The sequence below is a fragment of the Schistosoma haematobium genome, chromosome ZW (assembly GCF_000699445.3).
Source record: "Schistosoma haematobium chromosome ZW, whole genome shotgun sequence".
Lineage (NCBI taxonomy): Eukaryota > Metazoa > Platyhelminthes > Trematoda > Strigeidida > Schistosomatidae > Schistosoma > Schistosoma haematobium.
In genome coordinates this window covers 29,659,223-29,682,263 of record NC_067195.1, presented here as the reverse complement: position 1 = coordinate 29,682,263, position 23,041 = coordinate 29,659,223, and the positions used below count along the sequence as shown (strand labels likewise).

Genomic DNA, 23,041 nt, shown 5'->3' with positions numbered 1-23,041 from the left:
TGGAAACCTAAAGTCAGTAGCTAAACTTTACCATTCACTAGCTCAAAAAAGGATATTCAATGTTTTGTTTTGAAGAAATGGATTCTTGAGTTGACTGGATCCTCTGAGAATCTACTACATTTGGTCAGGATTTGAGCGTATTTGAATAACATTGAGTGAAATCTGTCCAACGGATCAAAGTCATTGCTAGTAGTTAGTCAACTGATTCTCCGCTTAAAAATAAGAAATTCGTTAGTAATTCTCTGGTAACATCCCCATAACTTGAATAGAGTAGATGTAATCCTATACAGAAGAATGATCGAGAGGAATCCATCTTAAAAGCAAATAAGATTATTAATAATGACTATTCTAACGACCGAAATTAAACAGTTTCTCAATATGTAATGCTTAGTATTACACTTTGTTTTCCCAAATTTATTTATGGCAAATCAATTCACTAGTGAATAAATCTCTTAGACAGGTTTCCGTATGTTATGAGAGATTGAAAGAAAATATAGGTAGACGCTGATTATTAGTGAGACTATAACAAAGACTATCAAAGGAAAAAAAAGTTCGGTAAAGCACACACATTCAAATAGAGTAATCGATGAAAATGAACGCTAGTTAGTTGTCATCAACCCTACAACTATAGTTACCTCTTTCTTTAGATGATTCAAATGAAATTAGCCAGACCTTTTCACTACAGAGTTTTCTTCATGAAGTGTGAAAACCATACGTTTAATACCTCATTTGCAGATTCCCCATCAGTTGTCTCAAACTTCGTCGTTCCTTCATTGCTATAACAAGTACTCTCTGTTCCCATTCTCTTCGATTATATCTTCTCAACCTTCTGCTGCCAAGCAGTTCACTTTTGATTGGTGATATATACTACTTATGTCTGTCGACATAAGTAGAATGACCCACAGTGTCATAATTAGTCTTAATTAGTGAGTTAGATTATCTTGTAAGCTTTTTGATTTTCAATATGATTTTACATTACTGGAACGTTTACGTCCGTTTCTCCAATAATTCAAAAAATGTAGTAAGATAACTTTCTTAAAACCCTGCAAATTTCACCACTAAAAATCCAAAACAGTATAAAATATGTCCAAACCATAGCTGACCAATAGACGGCGATAAACATGTAATTGTTGACTGAAATTTACCAGCATGTCGTAAGAAGAAAAAGTTTAGGTTATATCGGGTAAATATAAATTCACGTTGAAAAATAAAGATATAAGAATTTGGGGGAGACGTAGTGGATGAATGTGAAAGTAGACTTCCATAGTGATCTCATTTAAACCAATGGGGTCCAGGTTACTATCTAAGTTACAAATGACGAAAAATTTACTCTTAATCAAGGCTAGTAAAATGTATTATGAACAACTGAATAGTGGATCTGAAATAAACTGTAATATACTTTTGATTGGACGACTAACAATTTCTATTCTGGACATAAATTGAACTAAATTTTATTGATTTTCTAGAATTATTCATGTATCTAAGCAGTACAGTTTCTAAAGTCTTTTATATCATTATTAATGTAAAAAAGAATTTATCGATTTATTTCCATTTAACCAAATAATGACGTGAAGATCTATTCAGAAATATTTTAATGATAATTATAATAATTCTATCATCAATGAAGATTAATTATCATATGACTCTTAGTGTTTTAACCGAGATCCTATTTTCAAGTTAATGGGTTGACATTATTACTAATCAAAGTAATTTTTCTAATTTAGTTATAAATTTATAAAAGGTTGCAAATGACTATTTGTATTAACATTTCGTAACTATTACCCTTTGAAGTTGTCATGGCGTCACTTTATTCTAGTGACGCAAATTTTTAAAAAAATTAGAAAGCTACTTGTTCTTGAAATGTTGCTTGAGAAGCAAAAGCAATATGATCTTTACTCACATGAACTTTTTTGACTAGCATGAATTTGGCAAAGATTTATCCTCTTGGTCATATGATTAACCTAGTGAATTTATAAAGGTTTATATATTACATACACCGATTGAACTTCAATAATAGTATATGTATATATCATTTCTAGTGAAAGTGCTATTAACATGTTTCATTGATCTGTTTGAAATAGTTTTTAGTCTAAGTCTTTTCCGCATATTACCAGAAGGTTAATAAAACATTTCTATCACTAGCCATTTTAATCCGAAAAATAACTATTGATAAGTAGTTATCCTGGGTAATAAAAATACTATCAATTAACATCGGTTTAAAGATTAATGGGGATAAAATTGTAAAGAAAATACGTTTTCATAACCAAATATATTAGTTTTTCCTAATATACACCTTCATAATTGTCAAACGTCCTAGTACAGTCTTTATGGTGCTTGGAGGTACGAAAAAATTAGGAACGAGAGATGTCGAATTAACTGAAGTGAATATATATACTACTATAGTTCAACGATAATAACGAAGATTATGTCTGATTGATGTCACAACACTCTTTGCTACTTATGATTTATTTAATTAGTGTAACTCTTTTAATAGACTGATGCATAATCTTTTAGACACCATTTTTCTGCTTACTGATAGGAATACTTCATTAATTCACATGTCTTTTAGTTCCTTATAGATTATCCAGTATTTTAAGAATTTACTGGATTCGAAACCTATAATTTACCCTAGTTGTATTTATATTCTAAGTTTATAATCGGTATTAAGAGTGGTAGTAATAATAATGGTGGGTGTATGTATATTACAGTTGACTCTGACATTTTGTGGCAGGTATAAACCCCTCTATGTACGGCTTATTTCAAACTGTATGGTAATATCTCTAGGATCCAAACAATAGTTGAAGCCGAAGGTTTGTTACATAGAATTACATTAAGCCATTTTGAAAGCTATGTATTTCCACTCCTTAAAATGTTTTTTATTAATTCATTTAAACAACCTAATAATTCTAATAGCAGTTGACTGTCATATTAAGCAGCGAATAAATTAGTTTTGGTAGTTTCGGAAACATCTCGACATCTAAAATGGAGTGAATCTCAAAAAGTCAATATACATATTTTTAGATCTGGAAACAAGAATATATGAATCACTTGATTTCTAATGTGACCTAAATTACTGAATAACTTAGAGAAACATATCTTGTGTCCAACTGACAGAAAAGTGGGATAAGAATAGCTAATAACTACAGAAAGGAGTTAGACTCAGAACCTTATAGTCTAATGACAAGTGAGTTTTACCTAAAATACTACCTAATATAACTTTTCTGAATCTAACGTAGTGGATAACGTTCAAACTCACAGTTAAATAGCTTCGTCAAGGTAAGCCTCATTATGTTTAAACGGGAAATTGTGATTAAACAGATTGTAGGGCTTGTATACCATATTTACTTAAAACTTACATTTAAGTGTTTTTTTCTTTTTATAGACGCATTTTATGATTGTTGATAAAGTGAATATGCCCACAGCCTAAAAAAATTATTTCAGTGATTATTCGATAGATTTTCATATTATAACAATCAGGAGTAACGAAGTGAAAAAACGTTTACAAAAGTTTCGCTTGTGAGATGCGTTCGAAAATTGTTGCAGTTGTTTTCATCTAGATTAGTTCTCACGATGTTAGAGATGATCATCTGGGAAATTATGTTAGATTGGTTATTTAAACAAAAATTTTCAGGAATGCCACTAATGTTTTAGTTCAGCTATATGAAGTATTATATTTTTATTTGATCTGTGGAAATGTATCGGTAACTCCAAATCCATATATTTTCATCCATGTGGTGGGAAGTAAGGCATATGATAAATTTGTAATTTAAACTATTAAAGGTGTAGAAGGTATTTGAGTAATTCAAACAGTTACTCACCAAACAGAAACATGGATACACATGGTTACAAATACTGACCAGGTCGGTTGACGTTATGTACTGAACTTTTGAAAGCTAAAACTATTTCACGACGTGATATAGGTGGATCATCTTACTGAGTTCTGTGTGAAATTGAATCTCTAGTAGAAATTAGTATGAATTTATTCTTTTCCTCATGTTTTATCTCTAATTGATTATTCGCACTTTACAACTTATAACTTTTATTTGGAAGGTAAACCGTACAGTTTTCATGTAAAAGGAAACCGCTGCTCAAAAATTTTATGCTATTTAGCGGTAGACGATTTGATTTCTATACGATAAAGACAACTTCATCAAGCATATACGCAAACAAAAACTGTTTTAAATGATGAGTAGCCTAATAGAGTAAACCTGTCGAAATATGGAGGTAAGTTCAGCTGTAGAGTGCCTGAATACTCTGTAACAAAGGACAGTTTTGGTTTAAGGCTATTTAATATTATGCACTCAGATCTCCATGTGCAAACCAACTTAAGACCTTCAGGTTCATAAGCATGATATTATTGCTCTGTTGGATCATAGTTTGAAAATTCACTTTGTAAATATCATACACTATATGGTGTTGTGTGGTCATTATTTCACCGATAGATTATCGCCTCTCTCTCAATGTGCTCTTCAAAGGCTGAACAAATCTTGTCGAAGTAAAATACAAATGTGATAGCGTTAGGTATAGGGTTTTTTAACCCAGGAGACTTCAGGTAGTATGAATAAAGGTTGCCAGAAGTAACAGGTCTTTATAGTCCTTCAACTCTTCTTCTTTCTTAGGTTATTTTCCAACTAACCATTTTGGTGTGAAGTTTGGTAACACTTATGTCAGGTTCTGATTTGTTTATTACCATCCTTTTTTCTATTCATGTTAAAGTGTTGTGTAATTCAGTCACTAAATTTATTTATTGTGAAGTAGGAAGTGTAAATTGGTGATTGTTTTTGGCAATGATAACAACAACCTCTCTAAAATCAGTTGATGGATTGTTGATCAAAATTAACCATAACTTATATATATTATTGAATGTGTTAAATGTTTAAACAGAAAATAATGCTAAAATAAATCCAGTTAGGACAAAAAGTATTAGTGTTTGAGTAGTAGGGCATGAAAAACAGTACTACTCGTGTGGTCGCATATATCTAGGCGGACATATAAGTTTTTCAAAATAATAAATAGCAATTCAAATTTATGGGCTGATAGGACATTCTCGCTTGAAAGAATAAATCGAACACCCAATATTTAGTTCACTTATAGTGTCCCTGTTGATTACGTAAATACATACCTAGGATTTCGCTGGTAAACATTTCCATTTATTTATCTGTCCAAGTACGGTTTCAGGCGGGTGTTTTCAAAAAAGACTGGCCATAGGGATTCTTACTTGTTTTTCAATATAACACACGAATGCCATATTTTTGGACAACACTTACAAGAACTACAGAGAGGACTGTGTTTGTTTGTGGTGTCAGTGAAATTTTGTTGCTTCCATATCAAATCTTTTTTTCTTACATTTATTTGGAGTGATTCATTACCCAACTATAAATATTTTTAAGGAAAATCTGAGTTTAAAGATTTATTTATGGCTGTGATTTATTCCATTCTGCTGAGAAAATCTGTTCTTCCAGTTATTTCTGTTTACAGATCAGTTTACACTGAGTCCAAGGACGGTACTAGGTTCGAATCCTGGTGTGAACATCAACACATGAAAATGCATTCGAATGACGATTTCCAGATAGAACAAAACATATATCTTTGATTGCACCGCTAACTACAATCTATCTATGTTAAATAACTTATGAAGTATTGGCTCTATTGAGGTAACCCACACATGATGCATCTATGCCAACCAAAAATTGGTAGAGCTACAGTCCCTAATATCAACAACTGGATAGCTCAAAACTTTAATACCATTTCAGATTTGTTTCCACTCACTAGTCATATCTGTTAACCATGTATACTTAAGCTCTTTCACAAAAAGTCATTGTAAACTGGATAACTGATAAGCTCAAGAAGTGCCACCAAAGTGGTTTGCATATTTCCCCTCTCCTTTTGTAGCGACTGAGAACACAGGTGAGGACAACCGAATATTACAGAGTTACTTGGTAAAATAGAAGAACCATACTCCAATACTGAATTTGTAAAATGTTCATCAATTGATTCAGACTTCATTGTTCCTGCATTTCCATACCAATTACTCTCTGTTCCCGTTCTTTCCTCTTCGATCTTCTCAATCTTCTGCTGCCAGGTATTCTATTCCTGATTGAAATTATATACTACTTATGTCGACATAAGTAGCACACACCACACTCAGTACTTTGGAGAAACGAGAGGTAATTACTACAGAATTCAAGAACCGAATTCGGCAGTAGGGAAATATCACATGGGATAAAAAACTATTGCAATCATCTAAGAGTAAACTTAAGTGTCAGTTACTCACTGTGTATAAAATCTTGACACATTTTCTGAATATCCACATGTTAAATATTAATAGGACAGGTAATTTTGTTTCAAGTTTGTACATTTTCATGGGAAGAATTCTCTATTGCAATCAAATGTAAGTTGATTAGGAAATTATGATCATTAGTATTTATTACCGAAAAGTAGGAGACACTGAACAACTGTTTAGAACTTTTAGTCAGTTCACAGATGTAACCATACACAACATCGAACTCAGGATTTGGATGCGTTTGAGTCAGGATTTAATGAATCGGATTTTCAACTTCACTTACTTCAAAATACAGAAAGGTTGATATTCACTGTTATCGATGACATTAACCTTATTCCCAATATGACCAGTCCGTGATAAAAACTTTCTTTGGATTTCGGGTTTCTCTGATGGAGTTCTCAATCTTCCAGAAATCGATGGTTAGGAGTGCCAAAATTCTTTTCTATAAATTAGCGAAAATGATATGGATATTACTGATACTTACATGATTTTTTAGACCTTCATAACAATAAGACGTCACATGTTTTGAGCTTACAACTAAAATAAAATGTTGGCAAGCACTGACACTAAACTGCTGGTTGTTAAATAAAGTTCTATGAGTTAACGGTTGGGTATAAAATAATTTGGTAGTTTGATTTCTCTGTTTATTCTTTGGCTGTAATATGGGTATTTAATAATCATTAATGAATATTCAGTAAATGTTGATATACTACTGAGCTATATTTTGGGTCACCAATTTCAAATATTTTTGGTATGTAATACATACATTTCAAGCAAGTATATAGTACTGAAAATTTTTAGATCAAATGTTATCATGCTTGTTTTCCATATCTATTCCGTTTATGTGCTTTGATGAGGTGTCTTTCTACAAACCACCTAACCTATTTATTATGAATTTAGTTTAATCATTTTGTCTAGTTCAGTCAGTCAAATTCGAATTTTTAGAACAAATTCATTCTTGAACTCATGGAAAATTACTGTTGAAAATGCTATAAGATGACTAAGTAGAACAATGACTCTTAAAGTCAGCTTCTCGGTAATTATTTTCAGTATCTAGTTTTACCAATTTAACATGGAAAAACAGTTATCTAGAATTCCCTTTTTTCACAGTTTCTTTCCAGTCAAACGATAGAATTTCTTCTATTTGTGTTTCAGAATCTTAAATAAATGATCTCGACATTTTTTTTTTACCGAAATACATATCACTTATTAAAACAGAATAATAGAATAGTTCCTGTAATTGATTTATTCTTTCAAAAGTACTAAGGCTCAAAAATGAATAAATGAACGTGAAATTAGAAATATGTATATAATAGTAAAACAAATATCCCGACTGTCCAATAAATATCACATATTAACCCGATTAACATAACATTAACACTAATGTGAATTTTAAACTGTCAGTCAATTTATTTATATGTACGCTTGCAAAAACAGAGGTAACATTAATTTTTATGTCAAATTATAGTCGTTATTGAAAAAAAGTTCAACTATCAATATGTTTATAATGAAGTGAGTTAATTTGTGTAAACAAAAGTCAGTTTATTTGTTTGTCGTTTTCAATTTTTTCTTTCTTTCTTTTTTTTTCTTCAAAATTTACGCAAATAAATCAACAGTCAAAACAAAATAGATCAGTCTTATAAAAAGGCTGTTAAAAAAACAAACAACAAAACAATCCATTCATAAATAAAGAAATAAGAATGTTTCCGTCCATATAAAATAAATTGTATTTCATTACAACTTCTAATTTACTTTGAATATTTGACAGTTATAGGTTCACTAATAAATAGAATGATCAGGAATTTTGAAAAGATTTATTGATCTCAATGTATAATGATTTTGACCAGCTAAACAAACAATAATCAAACTGAATAGTTTGAGTAAATCAAAACATTTATGAAATTAATTAAGATTTACTAAGAAAGTACTTGAAAAGTTAAGAGAATATAATTACTGTCACTTTATAACTGAAATGATGGCTTGTGAAAGATTATCATTTTGAAATTGATGCTCTTATAATATTTGTACTAGAAATATTATAATAAATTCAGCTGAAAAATTATGAAAAGTTCGGATCGTATGTAAATGTTATTAAGAGTAGCATTCTATGAATCTATTTACAAACTAATTCTTATCACTCATTATTTGCATAACTTTAAAACTTATTGTCATGATCGTGAATTAAATTACTAAAGATAAAATACACTAGTAGCTAGAAACTATATTCTTTTAAATAACCTCCTTGTAATTAGCTTGGTTATTTGTTACATTCCTTTCAAATCAATACAAATTCCAAGAAATTATATACTTTATGCATGGTATTGTGATGGAGTATTTCAAGTTGTATGGTGAATCTAAGCTGGACTTTATTCAGTTATAACACTGATTTCTAATCCTCTCTAAATAATCATAAAATTCACAGATAAGACCGGTGAAAGTATACAATGATGAGTAGTAACTTATAGTTCAACAAAAATATTCATGAAATATGGTCAAATTCAAAAATCTACCTGTCACTAGAGGCTGGAAGGTATCCAGATACAAAAGAGTTGTGCATTCTATTTGTAAAAATTGAGAATGTGTTGTGTTTGTGTAAGCTATGTTATATAATGCAGTCTGAGGATTTCCTCCGGATACTCAGTCACAGATTATTTCTTCGACCAATAATTCTACAACTTCACTACACACCGACTTCGGAGATGTTTTTAAAATGTAGTTACCAAACCATTGGAATAAATGAAGAGATTAATTAATAAAAACGACTGCCTATATGAAACAGTATAATCAAGTGGTAATATTTCTACAGTCTGGAGTTGATGTACAATAAGTTTGATGAATCTTCATATATATATATATATATATATATATATATATATATATATATATATATATTTTTTAATCCATTTAACCTAGTATTACTGTCCAACCATAGGTTGTTGATAAAATGGAAACTGATTGGTCGTGGCGGAAACACGCATAGGTTTGGAATTTTGGAGGTACACAGAAACACTTATTATTTGTACAAAGTCTATTTTCTCTCTGTGTCTCGTTGAGAGTCTGTTAGCATATGAATTAACGAAAAGATTATCTGGTAAATAGATTGTACTGGAACATTTTGTTGTTTGGCTTAGTAACTACATGGAGTGCCCGGAAGACTAAATTTATTCAACAATGAGATCTAGATAGGATTATATTTATTATTTTCCAATACCTTATTGATTTCATCTTAAAAGGTAGCCAAGAATAATAAGATTAGAACAGTTTTCTGATAAATTAGAAAACACAGAGTTTAAGAATGTGCAATCTACTTGTTCAGTTTTAGTAGCAGTATTGCAAGCGGGATAGTTGCATTGTCTCATGTAAGAACTTATAGGTATATGAAATATACAAACTTATGAGTTATTGAAATTCACACATTAAGGAGATAAGAATTACCAAATATCGATGAGTGAAACTGGAATTAATAATGTGCATTCATTAAAAGAAATAACTTTTTCCAGCTGAATCGGCCTTAAGTAAATATTTCGATGGTTGACCTAATAAATGATTTAAAGGAATGTGAAGGTTATTGACAACTGACCAGTTAGTATCCCAGCACAAACCTATGTTTATTTAGTCTGAAAATGAGTCATACTGCATTTTAAGTTGTTTTTACACGAAATATTGTTTACTTTAGTCATTCAGTTTCATTGTACTACAGATTGCTAACACGTAAACACTCAATGAACGATAGTGATCTATTTAAGTATTTAACAAGCAGTTTGTCTGATATCTTGGAGGAATTTAGATGTTTCCTGATTACTTGGCATTAGAAGGGATAGAGATATGGGGGCTGGCAGTGCTAAGTAAACATTGGACACATTGAATACCAAATGGAAGTTACCAACTAATATTAGCTATCTTCGAATTAGTCCTTTTATATATGGTGAAGATCTGTAATCCCCAGATTAAATACTGAAAAGAAAAAAATGACTAACAATAAAATAATAAACTCAATAAAATAACACACTTAATATTACACAAATGGTATAATATGCATGTTATAGCTAGGGTATATTTGATATATAATATCCATCTGGAAATGAAACTGATTGGGTAACCATTAAAAACCAAGGTGCACTGGACATGTATTTCATCCTTCTTCAAAACTCTCAGGTAATGTCCATACATGACACCAAATGTTATCTTCAGGTTTAGTGGTAAGAGTGGTACTCTTACACTACTGAGTCAAGACTTTTCGATCCATGTTTACTTGTAATTTGATGACTAGTGTTTAAGAGATGTTCCATTATCATACTACCGCCTGTTTGGAATCAAAAAGATACAAAAATTACAGCAGTGTAAATGCTATTCCACTTCCGATAGCACTTCATAGAAAGAGAAACTATATAAACACCAGTCTTGAACTTCGTAGACTTATTGTGGCTTTATTCTGGAAATCTTACATAAAACTACGACAATTTTTAGCAATCCTACTAACGTGTAGCTTGAAATTCATCATAATTGACACTACTAATAATAGTGATTGAATTACTAGAACTATAGAAAACTTGTCTGTTGGAATCATATGTTCATTGGACCAGCTATCTTGGTTTCGATGAGGAACCATTTGTCTTCTAGCTACTGACCTAGTACATTACTCGCTAAGAGTTCATGAAGTTTCAATTTCATTTCAGTCCTTAATGACTGAGGGGTATATAATTGTTTCTGCTTCCTTATAGTGGCTACTAAATGGGATGTTGTAATTCACGGTTCTATAAAAACGACCATGTTTTCAACGCTATCTTAGAAATATATGTACCGGACTGGCTTAACTGAGCTCTAGTGTTGCTATTTTTCCATGCAGTCTTTTTTGGTCTAAAATTGCATGAATTAAAGTAACAAATTTACTCTTAGTTTCAGTAAATAATATTTACCATACGTTTGTAAATACAGTACAAGTTGCTGATATAAATACTTTTATCATGTTCATTTATTGAGGCAAGATATCCCTAGACTATCTAGTACATTAAAAAACAGACATCACCACCAGAGCCATGTCCACATACATCATTTGTAGTCGAGAAACAATATAAAATCAAGAGCTAACTTGAAACTCCATCATCATTTAGATGTCACGATCAAATTTTAAGTTGGTGAGACTAGATATCCAACGGGATTATCACATGAACAACCACTATTTCATAGAAAATAAAGAAGAAAACTTTGTTTAATATTTCGGAACAGTGAACAGGAACCATCATAAAGTGAACGAGTTATTAACTACACTTTTCCACATATAAACCCAAGCGAACTCACAGACTTATTAAAATCTTGTCAGTGTCTTAAAAATGGCCATAGACTCAATCACGGAAAACGACGAACATGTGCATCGAAAATGCTCCCTTATTATCACAGTTTTGATATTCTACCGTTTCTGATTATTTCAAACAGTATCGTTTCTTAATAACGCATATTATCACTCTTTGAATGAGTAAGAAATAATCTGTCTTACTTGATGTCCAAAGGAGCATTATTGATAACCATACTTTAACACAATATGTATGGCGTGTGACCAGATACGACAAGTGAATGCTACATATTTAGTGAAAAAGTCCTAAACAGAAATAAAACTTCTATATACTACTTGGTAATATAAAGTAGTATAACTAAAATAAAAACACATCAAGAAGATAAAATGAGGTTAGAAGAGAACGGGTATTCAGTTTCGACATAAGTTTATGGGAAATTTAATTTGTGGTTTACACAGCAAATGACACTAGTTAAATGGTTGAGTAAACTGAAGTTGTCTGTATGTCTGAGTTCTTAATATGTGATTAGAGAGGGCAATGATCAATTCAGCTTGATAATAAATTCGTTGAAAAGAGATCCCTTCGCTGAACTTCGTGTTTTAATTTTAATGTTTAAATGGGAATTATCTGTCAAATGATCAATTCATTATTTAATGTACTTAGATTATAAGTGCTGAAATTCTTGTAGATAGTACTTCAATCTTCTACAAAATGGACTGGACTAGGTTTCGAGTAATATATTAAATTATGGAAGATAGTTTAGATACTTTCCCACCCAAAAATTATCGAAATCGTTCACTGAAACACTAGATCATATGACTCATTATTATCTAATCAGCTGTGGAACAGCTTCTAACAAGCGTGAGTATTTTCCTTGTCTGCTTGTACGTGAGACCATATTTAATCATGACAGTATTGGGATTAATCCCTGTGGATCTTTAACTTGGGTAGGAAGACATGACGATAATATTCATGATGGATAGTAAATTAAGAAATATCAGTTTCAACCTAATGAATCTTTTGTTGCAATGGTTGGACATTCACAGTAGCTTTTGGTCTATTTATCCAGTAAGAAATGAATTTTTTAAGTTTGAAACTGATTTTCTTGTCACAGCGTATGATCGTAAACCCTAATTTTTATAGCATGCCTTTAATTTAATATTATAGTTTTTTTTCACACTAGCGTGATTTTAGAGAAATGAATTAGTAATTCACCACATGTATCTACAATTGTCTGATTATAAAACAGTATTTTCTGACAAATGTAATTCATTGTACCAAATACTACATGCAAGAAGGCAGTTCTACTGTTTTCATATTCTATCTTTGCCGGAGTATTGAAAAATTCCTGTAGGAGCATTGTTTAAAGAAGACGGTTTGTGTTACTTTTAGATTAAATTACCCAGTGTTAGTCATCTACATAGTTTGACGTTTAATGTTGTATACCAAACACGTAATCGTCCTCCACTAAATCTTGCTACTTGATATGAAGTGATAAAAAGGCGATATCACGTTTTTTCTTACTTCAATGTGTTTATTGCTGAACGTTACTTACATTTTTTAATTCTGTGTGATAACTGCTCAGAATAATAATATTCATCTTATTTTCAATGTAATAATTTACTCAACATAAGATTATATATATTTTCATTGGGATTTTTATTTAATCTATTCTTCGCTATATTAAATTAAAACGAACTCTATTAAGAGTGACTTGTAGAATGTGAGTTTTTTTTCTAATTTCATATATTCGACAGTTTTGTAATTAATAAGTAATTGGGTATACAGCTCGATATATACATGAATGTATTTTCATCGTGTATGGAGTGAATAAATTTTCACTTATACAAGTCTTACTTCACGTCATGAATATTGTAGTGGTTCCTCGTTTTCAGTTATAAGTGGTAGGGCGATGCATATATAACAGTTGGGATAGGGATACACCATTAATACTACAAAGACAACGACGTTAACTACTACAACGATCTATTATTTGTAAATTTAATTTTTTATAGACTATAACAGATATGATGGACTAGAAATTATGTTCACTTTTTTAAGCATACATGAAAACAAATAATATTAAATCCTTCTTATAATCCACCAATTTAATTACGTTGTTTTAAATGTTAATGTTGAGAATTTAACAGTTAATGCCATGCATAGCCTATATAGGAAACAAGGGAAGTGTGGTGAGTAAGCAATACACTTACTACACAGTTAAATATTCTACTTTATGTTTACACTTATCATAATAAAACAAAACAATCTCATACCACACGCTTCAAATTTGAGTTCCTGATTGTGTCTTGTTGGAGTTCTAGAATTACTGAGATTAGTTCAATTTCTTTATTGATATAATGGGATTAAAAAGGCAAAATTACATCTTTTTGCTCATTGTCATTTTTGGTCAACATTACTTCCATGTTTTTTAATTCAATTCGTTAATCATTCAGAGTAATATTTGTCTTTATTTGACAGTGTGATATTTTATTCAGTTTAACATTAATTTATTTAAGTATCATGTTTAGTCAAGATATGATATTCTTGTATTAGATTAATGTAAACTATGCACAGCATGACATACAGCATGTGATTCGTTATAACTCTGGGTATTTTTCATATATGTGATTTCATCCTAATTATTAATCAAGATGGGTGTACAATCAATATATAAATGAGTGTATTTTCGACACAAGGGTTTTCGTCATGTTTTGAGGTTAATAAATTTTGATTTGTTCCAGTATTAGTGTTCCTACTTGGTGTGGTGGAAAACTGCGGTGACTCCTAATTTCACAAGTATATCATAAACGATTCCGACGTAATAACTGGCAACGACCAGACTTAACAATTAACGGTCAGTCATAACAGTTATATTACTTCAAATTCACATGAAGTGACGGCAGCATACAGTTATGCTAGATTAAAATTTTAAAAAATAGACTGATATTAGCAATTATATATGAATGGGAAATACTACTCATTTACAACTTCGATAAAATGCCTAGTCACAATAAGAATATCCTTAAATGATGGTAGCTTACAGTTTAGGAATCTGAAACATTTGTTTATGTAAATAGTGACTTCATTACTAAGCACAATGTACCTACTCTATATTTCAAGGGGCGTTTTATAAAAATTGTATGTTATACACACGGACTGACTAAAATGTGTTGGTTGCATTATTTCATCTTGACTGTTAGATAGTACTTAACTCACAGGAAAACAATAATATAAGCAATTTATATTATCCAATCTCCGTTCCATATTTATCCTACATAGAAAAACACTTAGTAAACAAAAATTTAGGAATTAGAAAGAAGTGAATGGTGACTAATAGTGTTACCTATCGGCGTGAAAATTGCTGACAGGTAGTTGAAGCAGTGGAAAAATGAACTTTTTGGTGCACAAACATAGTTTGCCATTTCTTCGTCTACAATGTGCAAGTTGATGCTGTAGATGCACTAGCTAAGAAAATTAGCTTTGAGTTTCACGCCGTTGTTCTAACATATGCCCTTTCTAATTAATTCACACCCACCCACGAACATTCAAAGCTATGCAAGTTACTTCGTTCTGAACTACTTTAAAATGTACTCTTTGAGTGTATTATTACCGTCAGTTTGAATTTAAGATGTGCTTTAAGAATTCTTCATCATTTAATTCTGGTGACCTCAAATTCGAACTTCTTTAGATCTTATTACTATATCTTGTTAGTGTATAATTGCACAATAATTAATTCTAAATACCATTCGATTACTACAGTTGGTGTCGTTGAGTTTATGAATTCCAGTAGCCTTGAAAAGATACATTTCAACGCATCTGTGTAGATGTTACAGGCTATTAGGAATGTTTAGGTGCCTGCTGCTTATCTAACAATCTCGAGAATAAAAACATTCTGCTAATTACATTAATTTGTTTTAAAGAGAGGCGTATAGTCTATTTAGGAATATTGAACTTCTGAAAAAACTATTCCTCTTCAATTAAGGCTGTTGGTAACAAGTCATTTCGAGTTTACATTAATTGAAACTCCTTAAAATGGCATGCTTCTAGAAATTAGATTATGGTTCGAATCAGAAGATTAGAGGCTTTAATTTTGCGTCTTTAGACACAAACCTACAAATGTAATTTCCATAAACGGTTGTGTAACCAACTTCGTAATGGTATAGTCCTTGAAACAAATAGACCCAGACATTAGAGGCAACTAGTACAACGAGACTACCATAAACAATCATTCAACGACTTATTAGAGGAAACTAAACATCCAATAAAGTTGCAGTTCTACATATCATACCACTTTCTAGAGACTAAGCCTAAGCCCACTATTAACTCTTTATTAGTATTAATACAAACGATAGATGCTTCAAATACGTCTACTTACGAAACACATTAGGTCTTTTTATGTCATTTGTTTTCAGATATTGTACATCAACAGTATAAAAAAAGTTGACAGGAAAATCATATACTGTACCCGTAAAGAGTATACAAACACCTAGTACAGTCAATAAACCTCTGTAAGAGCTTTGTGTGTCAAAGTTAATGTGAATATCCTGATAAGTTAAGCCGTCGAGATGTTTAAACTTTGTGATACATAAAAACCAAATCTAAAGTAATTTGATTTCTGGATAAGCTTTCAAAAGTAAAGTAAATCACAATCACAAAAGTATGACAGATACAAACTATAAAACTGTGTAAGTTACCACTTAGAAGTTCTTTCAAACATACATTATGTATATGGAGCTCAACGGTTTAAACAGAACTTCCATTCACCAAATGCAGTCTTAACATCGATCAACATCTGTCTAGTATCTCTATCACCAATACAAGTAATTTGTAAAGCCTTGTATGCGGACCGACGCTTAGTTATCAAATACCGCTGGATATTGCATTGACTAAGCACTAATGATATTTGAATTAATTGATTTCTTATGTACATGATTACGCAGCTGATTTGATTTCCAAATACAATACTTCCAGCATATGTGTGACCAGATTGTTCGAAATGTATAGCGCTAATACATCACATTTTTCAGATCAACTCCGTCTTCTCATTGTTCTGTCGAAACTTCCAGTTACGCCATGTTCTCTTTAACTTTGATACTCCCAGCCATAATGAACTCATTATTACCGATTAGCACACTGGCGTCGTGGCGGAGTCAGCTTTTGAACAGTTGGACATTCAAGTGAGGCTTTTGAAGACTATATCGGACGAGAACCGGTGCTTTCAACGTGGTATGGTCGCCGACTATATGGAGTAGTTTTAAATCTAGCTCGTGATTAGAAAATGTACTAAGGATAATAAAAACTCAACCCATTTCATGATATTCATTGGTAACGACGCGTATAACTTGTCGAAGAATCTGGTTTTTCTACACAAGCCAATTTATTTCCACATAAAATCCTCAAGAAATTACTCAGTCATGTGCAGTGTGCCAGCTTTGAATGCAGAAAAAGATCAAAATTTTATAAAACTTTGAGATAGAATGACCAGAATGTCAGATATTTTATACATAGACTACAGAAAAAGGCTGCGAATGATAATAATGGCGACCAATTGGGTATCCAACTTTGTGATTGATTGATTCCTGAGATAAATATTCAGAATTAGAAAATAGAGCTAGTTCAAACATCTGAGAGCTCAATTCAGAAAATTAAAGGAGCACACATTAATTATGAGGCCGTGAATGAGCCTGATTTCCAATCAGTGTATGTTTCTAATACTTAGCTCAGTTGTCGTGACGAATTACATCCTCAAGGCCGTCCAAGTTTGTGTTTAATCAAGCATAATTCTCATTCTTGTGTTAATACAAGAAATAATTCAAAAAGATTTTTAAAGCAACATATTAGGGTGAGCACAAGTTTGGTAAATTTTTGTCTTGTGGTAAACTGTATTTTTGGAAATCATGTCCACCTCACGATGCTTAATGCTTTAAGTGTGACGAAGTCAAACATAGCAGGTTGATGTGCATAACTACTGGTGATATTAGACCCTGTTATTCGGGTTCGGATCATTCTCATATTCACATGGTACCATTATTAACAACTTGGAGTAATTCACTTCCCATTCGAAAACGATTATATCCGTGTAGTGGTTCGTTTCGTGATTTTATTGTCGATACTGGCAGTACCAAGCACATCATCTCAGTCGGAACGTTCGAGTCATTAAATTCCAATGCTATAATTAAACCTACTGGAGTTTCTACGTCAAGTATTATTGGTCATAAACTTCCTATTCTTGGATGCTGTAACTTTCCGATCGGAGATGATAAATCTTCAGCCATAACCTGTGGATTCCTTATCACTGATCATGGACTATTTATTCTGAGGCTTGAATATTTAATAAGGCACCAAGGACAACTTTCCTCATTGACCACTGAAGGCAGTTCTGGTGGAGTCTGATGACTCGTTGACTACAGAATCGAAAACGAAAATTTGCACATAACTCTACAACCTGTCTATTCTAATGCTCAAGCACAAAATGTCAGTTGCTTGAATACTGAATTTAATCCTAACACTGCTAAGAAATTCAAAGACCAGAGAGGAGATTAGGTGAAATCTTTAAGTCCATAAATCCTAAATCGTATACAAAAGAAACAATGACAAAATTGTTTAGAAAGAAAAATGCTCTTCCGAATACTGAGTGTTTATAGTCTGCTGACATTAACTACTATCAAGAAGCTGATCCTCGACAACTCACGAAAGGTCTGCTTAAGAATGTTGGTAAGTCTATGATTTGTATGCATGTCAGCCACATCAACGGAATATTCTTCAAGGAGCCAGGTGAGTCCGTTTGGGTTTCCATTGCAAACACCAATACCAATGAGTTTTTCCTAAATAATACTATACCTAACCCCAAAAATTACTTTAAGATGAGTTCAATCAATCTGAACAGAAGACGTACAAAAAACTACGGAAGACTCAACATCCATTTAAGCTGTGGCAGTCGTGATATTTGTACTAATTGACGATTTCCTTTGTACATGATTCCGCAGCTGATTTGGTTTCCAAATACAATACTTCCAGTTATGGTTACTGTGCGCGCTAAGACTTTGATACTGCTATATACGGGACTCGTAACCATACCAAATTAATTATAACCGATTATCACAACACTTCATACAGCTACCAGGAGCTTCATTTCATAACATTTTGAAATTCAAATACCGAATATATGTACTCTTTTGCAATAAACCACTCAACGAATCAAATTCTTTCTTAGGACGCTGTTAAGTTTGTTAGAAACATTAAGTCAACAGGATTTTAAGCTCCATAAGTGACAAGTCTTCTAAAACTTAAAGAGACTCGCTTGGATGATTGAATGACTTTTACTACACAATTAATTTGTAATATTACAAAAGTCAGTCGGTTAATTTTATAACCTATCCACCAATATGGCACATGAAAGTCACGGGTTATTGAAGAATTCATAAAATATAGCAGGATACTTAGTGACTTTAGAAGCTGTTTTTTAACAAAAAGTACAGATAATTTAACCTTCATCTAATAGTGGGTGAATAAACGGTGGACTGAATAGTCACACCTTCAACTTTAGCTTACATATATTTATCTGGACTTCAAAACACAAATTTTATATGATTGTGATATGTTGTTTATGGTTACCTTCATTTGGTACGGCTACGTACTCCTTTCGAAGAACGAATATTAGGATGCTACTAAGCATAAACTTGTCACGACCTCCTGACTAGTAGGTTTTTAGATATTGGGACAAACTTACCACATACCTGTCCGCCTGGAAATGTCAGTTGATTCCTCATCTACATCAAGACTGATCGTACGACAAACAAAAAGCTTTTTAGTGCGTACAGATTATTACATCTGACATCCAACAAAAATATACCCAGACAGACAGGTATGTGATGAAAATCTCAGTAGAGAACAAAAAAGGTCGAATAGCGAAACGAAAGGCAAGATAACCTAATGTTCACAGCTCAGAAGCAAATAAAAAAATTTGTCCATCTGCCTCACTGTCATACATCAAGAATTGTACTGTCCTCAACAATTGTTTACAACTGCCTACATAAAGCCAACCAGTCTGCATCTAACGCGACTCAGATAAGCACTCAATAACAAGGGTTTCATATCTAAGTTTAGCAATCCTTAGCTGTTTTACAACTTTACTCCAAATAACATACTAAGTTGAGGAACGTGAGTGTTAACCATATCTCATTATGAACACTTATTAATAAAACCTACGCTTGTTCACTTTTCATGGACATGCTTTATAACCGTAAACTTCTGGGTAGGATACCTTTTTTGTTGTGTTAAATTTGACAAGTAAATTTAAGCTCCATATGCTCCGACCAAAGGTCAAAAATAACCTACATCTAACAACTCTCCACGCAGTCTACGTCCATCAGTCTTACAAATCCTGGATGAAAACCTGAGGTGTTGATTTACTATCGTATCACTGTAATACAAATACGAGGATAAAATTAGTCCCAGATGGTTTTTTGCAAAACGTATTCACATTCGCAACAAAAAATATATTTGGAAGCACTCGGGGAATAAAACGAAAGATATCGGAATTGTGTTATGTACATAATAGAAGATTCATAAAAGTTTAATCAGTTTATTTTACTCGTCGATCTTCAAGTTTGTCCAGAGAGAAATATAACCTGCTAAGAAGGCAAAAGTATCCACAAGGCACAATGGTCTGAAGGCAATAAAAATTAAGCAATTACTCTGTTCTTACTGCACTGTAATCTTTTAAGGCGACCTGACAATATGTTGTGAGCAGCATAAGAGCCATAATTCCCAGACAAGCGAATTTCTTGAACGATACATGTCCAACAACCAACGTAGTGCCTAGTAATAGTTCGAAAACTCCCATAGACTGCATGTAGATTTGAGGACTAGGTATCACTCCAATATGCCTTAGTGGTGATACTTCAGTGAAATTCTTGAATGTCTTTAACTATGGTTACGAAAACATATTCCAATAAATCAAAGAAGCTTACCATTTCCCGGTAAAGTGTTGTATTCAAGCGCACTGTCTTTACTATACCAGGCAGTATGAACAGCAGTCCGAGAACTACAGTTGACACATGGGTAGCAAGATGTGACGCCATTCTGGAGTCTTGTAACGTAAAAACGAGTAGTAATATTCTGATATGAAGATTTACAGATTTCAAAAGTTATTTTAAAATGTAAAAACACTAGACAACTGTTTTTGAACGACGGTAGGATGTGAAAGACTAGTGAAAAACATTCTACATATGATAAATTAGCTCTTGCTGAAGCAACCAAGTGACTAAGTCATATAAGAGAAGTTGTATTCAGTCTGTTTTCAGAAGGGTTAACAATGCCTAAAAAGTAATATTTACGGATTCCTTATTGGGATTATCCCTAACTCTCAGAATTACATGTAAAGTAACCGGGCAATCAGTAAACTAGTATGAATCTGGGTTAGTTTAGATCAGCACACAATCCAACATCCAGGGAGAAGTATCTTAGTTTGTATAATCGTCAATTTATGTCTAGATGAACATTATAAATGTGAGGCATATATAGGTCTTGAAGTGAATTATCAGTTTATACTGATAAGTATCCAAAATAAGTTTTCACTATTATTTCACTTGAAAACAAACGTTTTTAGATCACGAGATGTTATGAAGGTACTAGATATGCAAAATTAAGTCCGACGAGTGGAGTTAGAATGAACAGTTATAAACGAATATAAATTCAGTAAAATGATGGTATTCCCTAAACTGTGCAAAACCACCAGTAAGACAGTTAAAAACTATGGGAGATTTCTGAGCTTGACAAATAGTCTCTTGTTATGTAAGTTCTCTAGAGCAGCCGGTGTGTAATGTCTATTGAAATGTCGGCTATGTATACTCCGAAAATTATGAAGGATGTCATGGTCTATAAAAGTTTAAGTACTAAATTCCTTGGATTACTGATTGATCGACAGACAAAAATCCGTGTACAGACATCATAGTAGCAGTGGTAAAGTTAACACTAAGTTATATCTTTGACTCCGAAACCAGTATGTTTCGACCTGATAACTGCAAAATACTGATTCCAAAAGCAGGCAAATGGTTGGAAGTACAACATTTTTGACAAGATTACTAGTTTCTTTGTACTAAACTTAATAAACATCACTTTATCAGTTGCGTGCTGGGATGACATTATCTGATAAGATTTTTTACTGATAGTCAGAATATTAACCTAAGGTTGTTTCGAAGATCGAAATGCTAAGCTAACCATTACTGAGTACTGGGAGCCTATTCTAAAAACATATACACTACAAAGCATAAAATTTGAAACATGTGCAGATGTCCCAATCAGTAATTTTTCTGACGCATAAACTAGTACTTCTGATTGTTGCAATTAAACATTATCAGTAAGATTTCCCCAGACGAACAAGATAGGGAGAACAAAGACGAACTTTTGGGCGAATTCTTAGGTGAAGTTGGTGTAAATATAAGCGATAATGCACCTAAATATCGTCTTCTCCCCAGGTCCGAGGGAAATAGTGCGTTTTTACCCAGTGAGGAAAAATGTCTCGAAATTGACACTTGCTTTCCCGAAATTCGCATACACTTGTCTACTATCCCCTTAAATTGACGTCAAATTGTCTACCTTACCCAAAAATTAACACTACATTGTTTATTCTCACCGGCCAGTCACCCATTTCATGAAACACACAATTTATGGACGACCTGTGGGAAACTTCTGTTGTTGATAATGGGGAAAGTTCGACTGAATAGCCAGACTTTCACTGGCTATGGAGTAAACTACAGAATCCTTAACGACCATGGAGAGAAGCCAAGTCTGGAGATTAAAAAGATATGAAAATCCATCCGAGCTAATAAAAAGGGAAACTAGACGAAACAGGGGAAACAACGGCGAGTATTCTGTGTACAAATTTCCCCTACTGTCATAAGCTACTTTTAGGGAAATATCTTTATTGAGGAGAGACTTAAGGCACAGTAAGAACACGGTAAAAACGTCAGACCCTTTAATAGCCGCCCGCTGTTTTGTCTCAATGACCTTGAAAGGTATGACGAGAGGCGGTCATTCCGTATTTCAATTACCGTGGGTTTGTTGGGTTGCACTAATATTAGGTTTTCCCTTGTTTAAGTCGTCTTTTACCACGGCGAAAAGCCCAAAATAACTGCCGAAAGTATTAACTTAGCTTTCTCTGTTTTGTAGTGTACACGTTGACTATTGTTGCTTCGTAAGTTGATCTGGGATTCCAATTGCTCTAGTGAACCCCACCGCCTTTGTTTAATTTTTTCATGAGGTTCAGAAAACAACCTAACAAAGATAAGAATAACTTGACAGTTATAGATACGGGAAGTTTGTGTGAATCGTTGTTTTACGCAAAGGTTAAGACAAAATGTCAAGTAACAGGTAAATCCTAGATGTTTGTAGTACATCCTTCAGTTAATAAAATATTATTGCAAAGAATAACTTTTTAATAATTACTCTGCCGTTTGCAGTG

The 23,041-nt window shown here is 32.5% G+C and overlaps 1 protein-coding gene across 1 annotated transcript; it reads right to left on the bottom strand.

The window, feature by feature from the left end:
• Positions 1-193: 193 nt before the first annotated feature.
• On the bottom strand, positions 194-22,228 carry ZMYM6NB (ZMYM6 neighbor; the record flags this gene model as incomplete). The annotated part of the gene is made up of 7 exons (XM_012940980.2): positions 194-313; positions 5,929-6,087; positions 6,768-6,938; positions 20,171-20,245; positions 20,285-20,506; positions 20,550-20,668; positions 22,225-22,228. The coding sequence occupies 7 exons, from the start codon at positions 22,226-22,228 to the stop codon at positions 194-196; spliced, it is 870 nt and encodes a 289-aa protein (XP_012796434.2).
• Between the last annotated feature and the right edge of the window lie 813 nt (positions 22,229-23,041).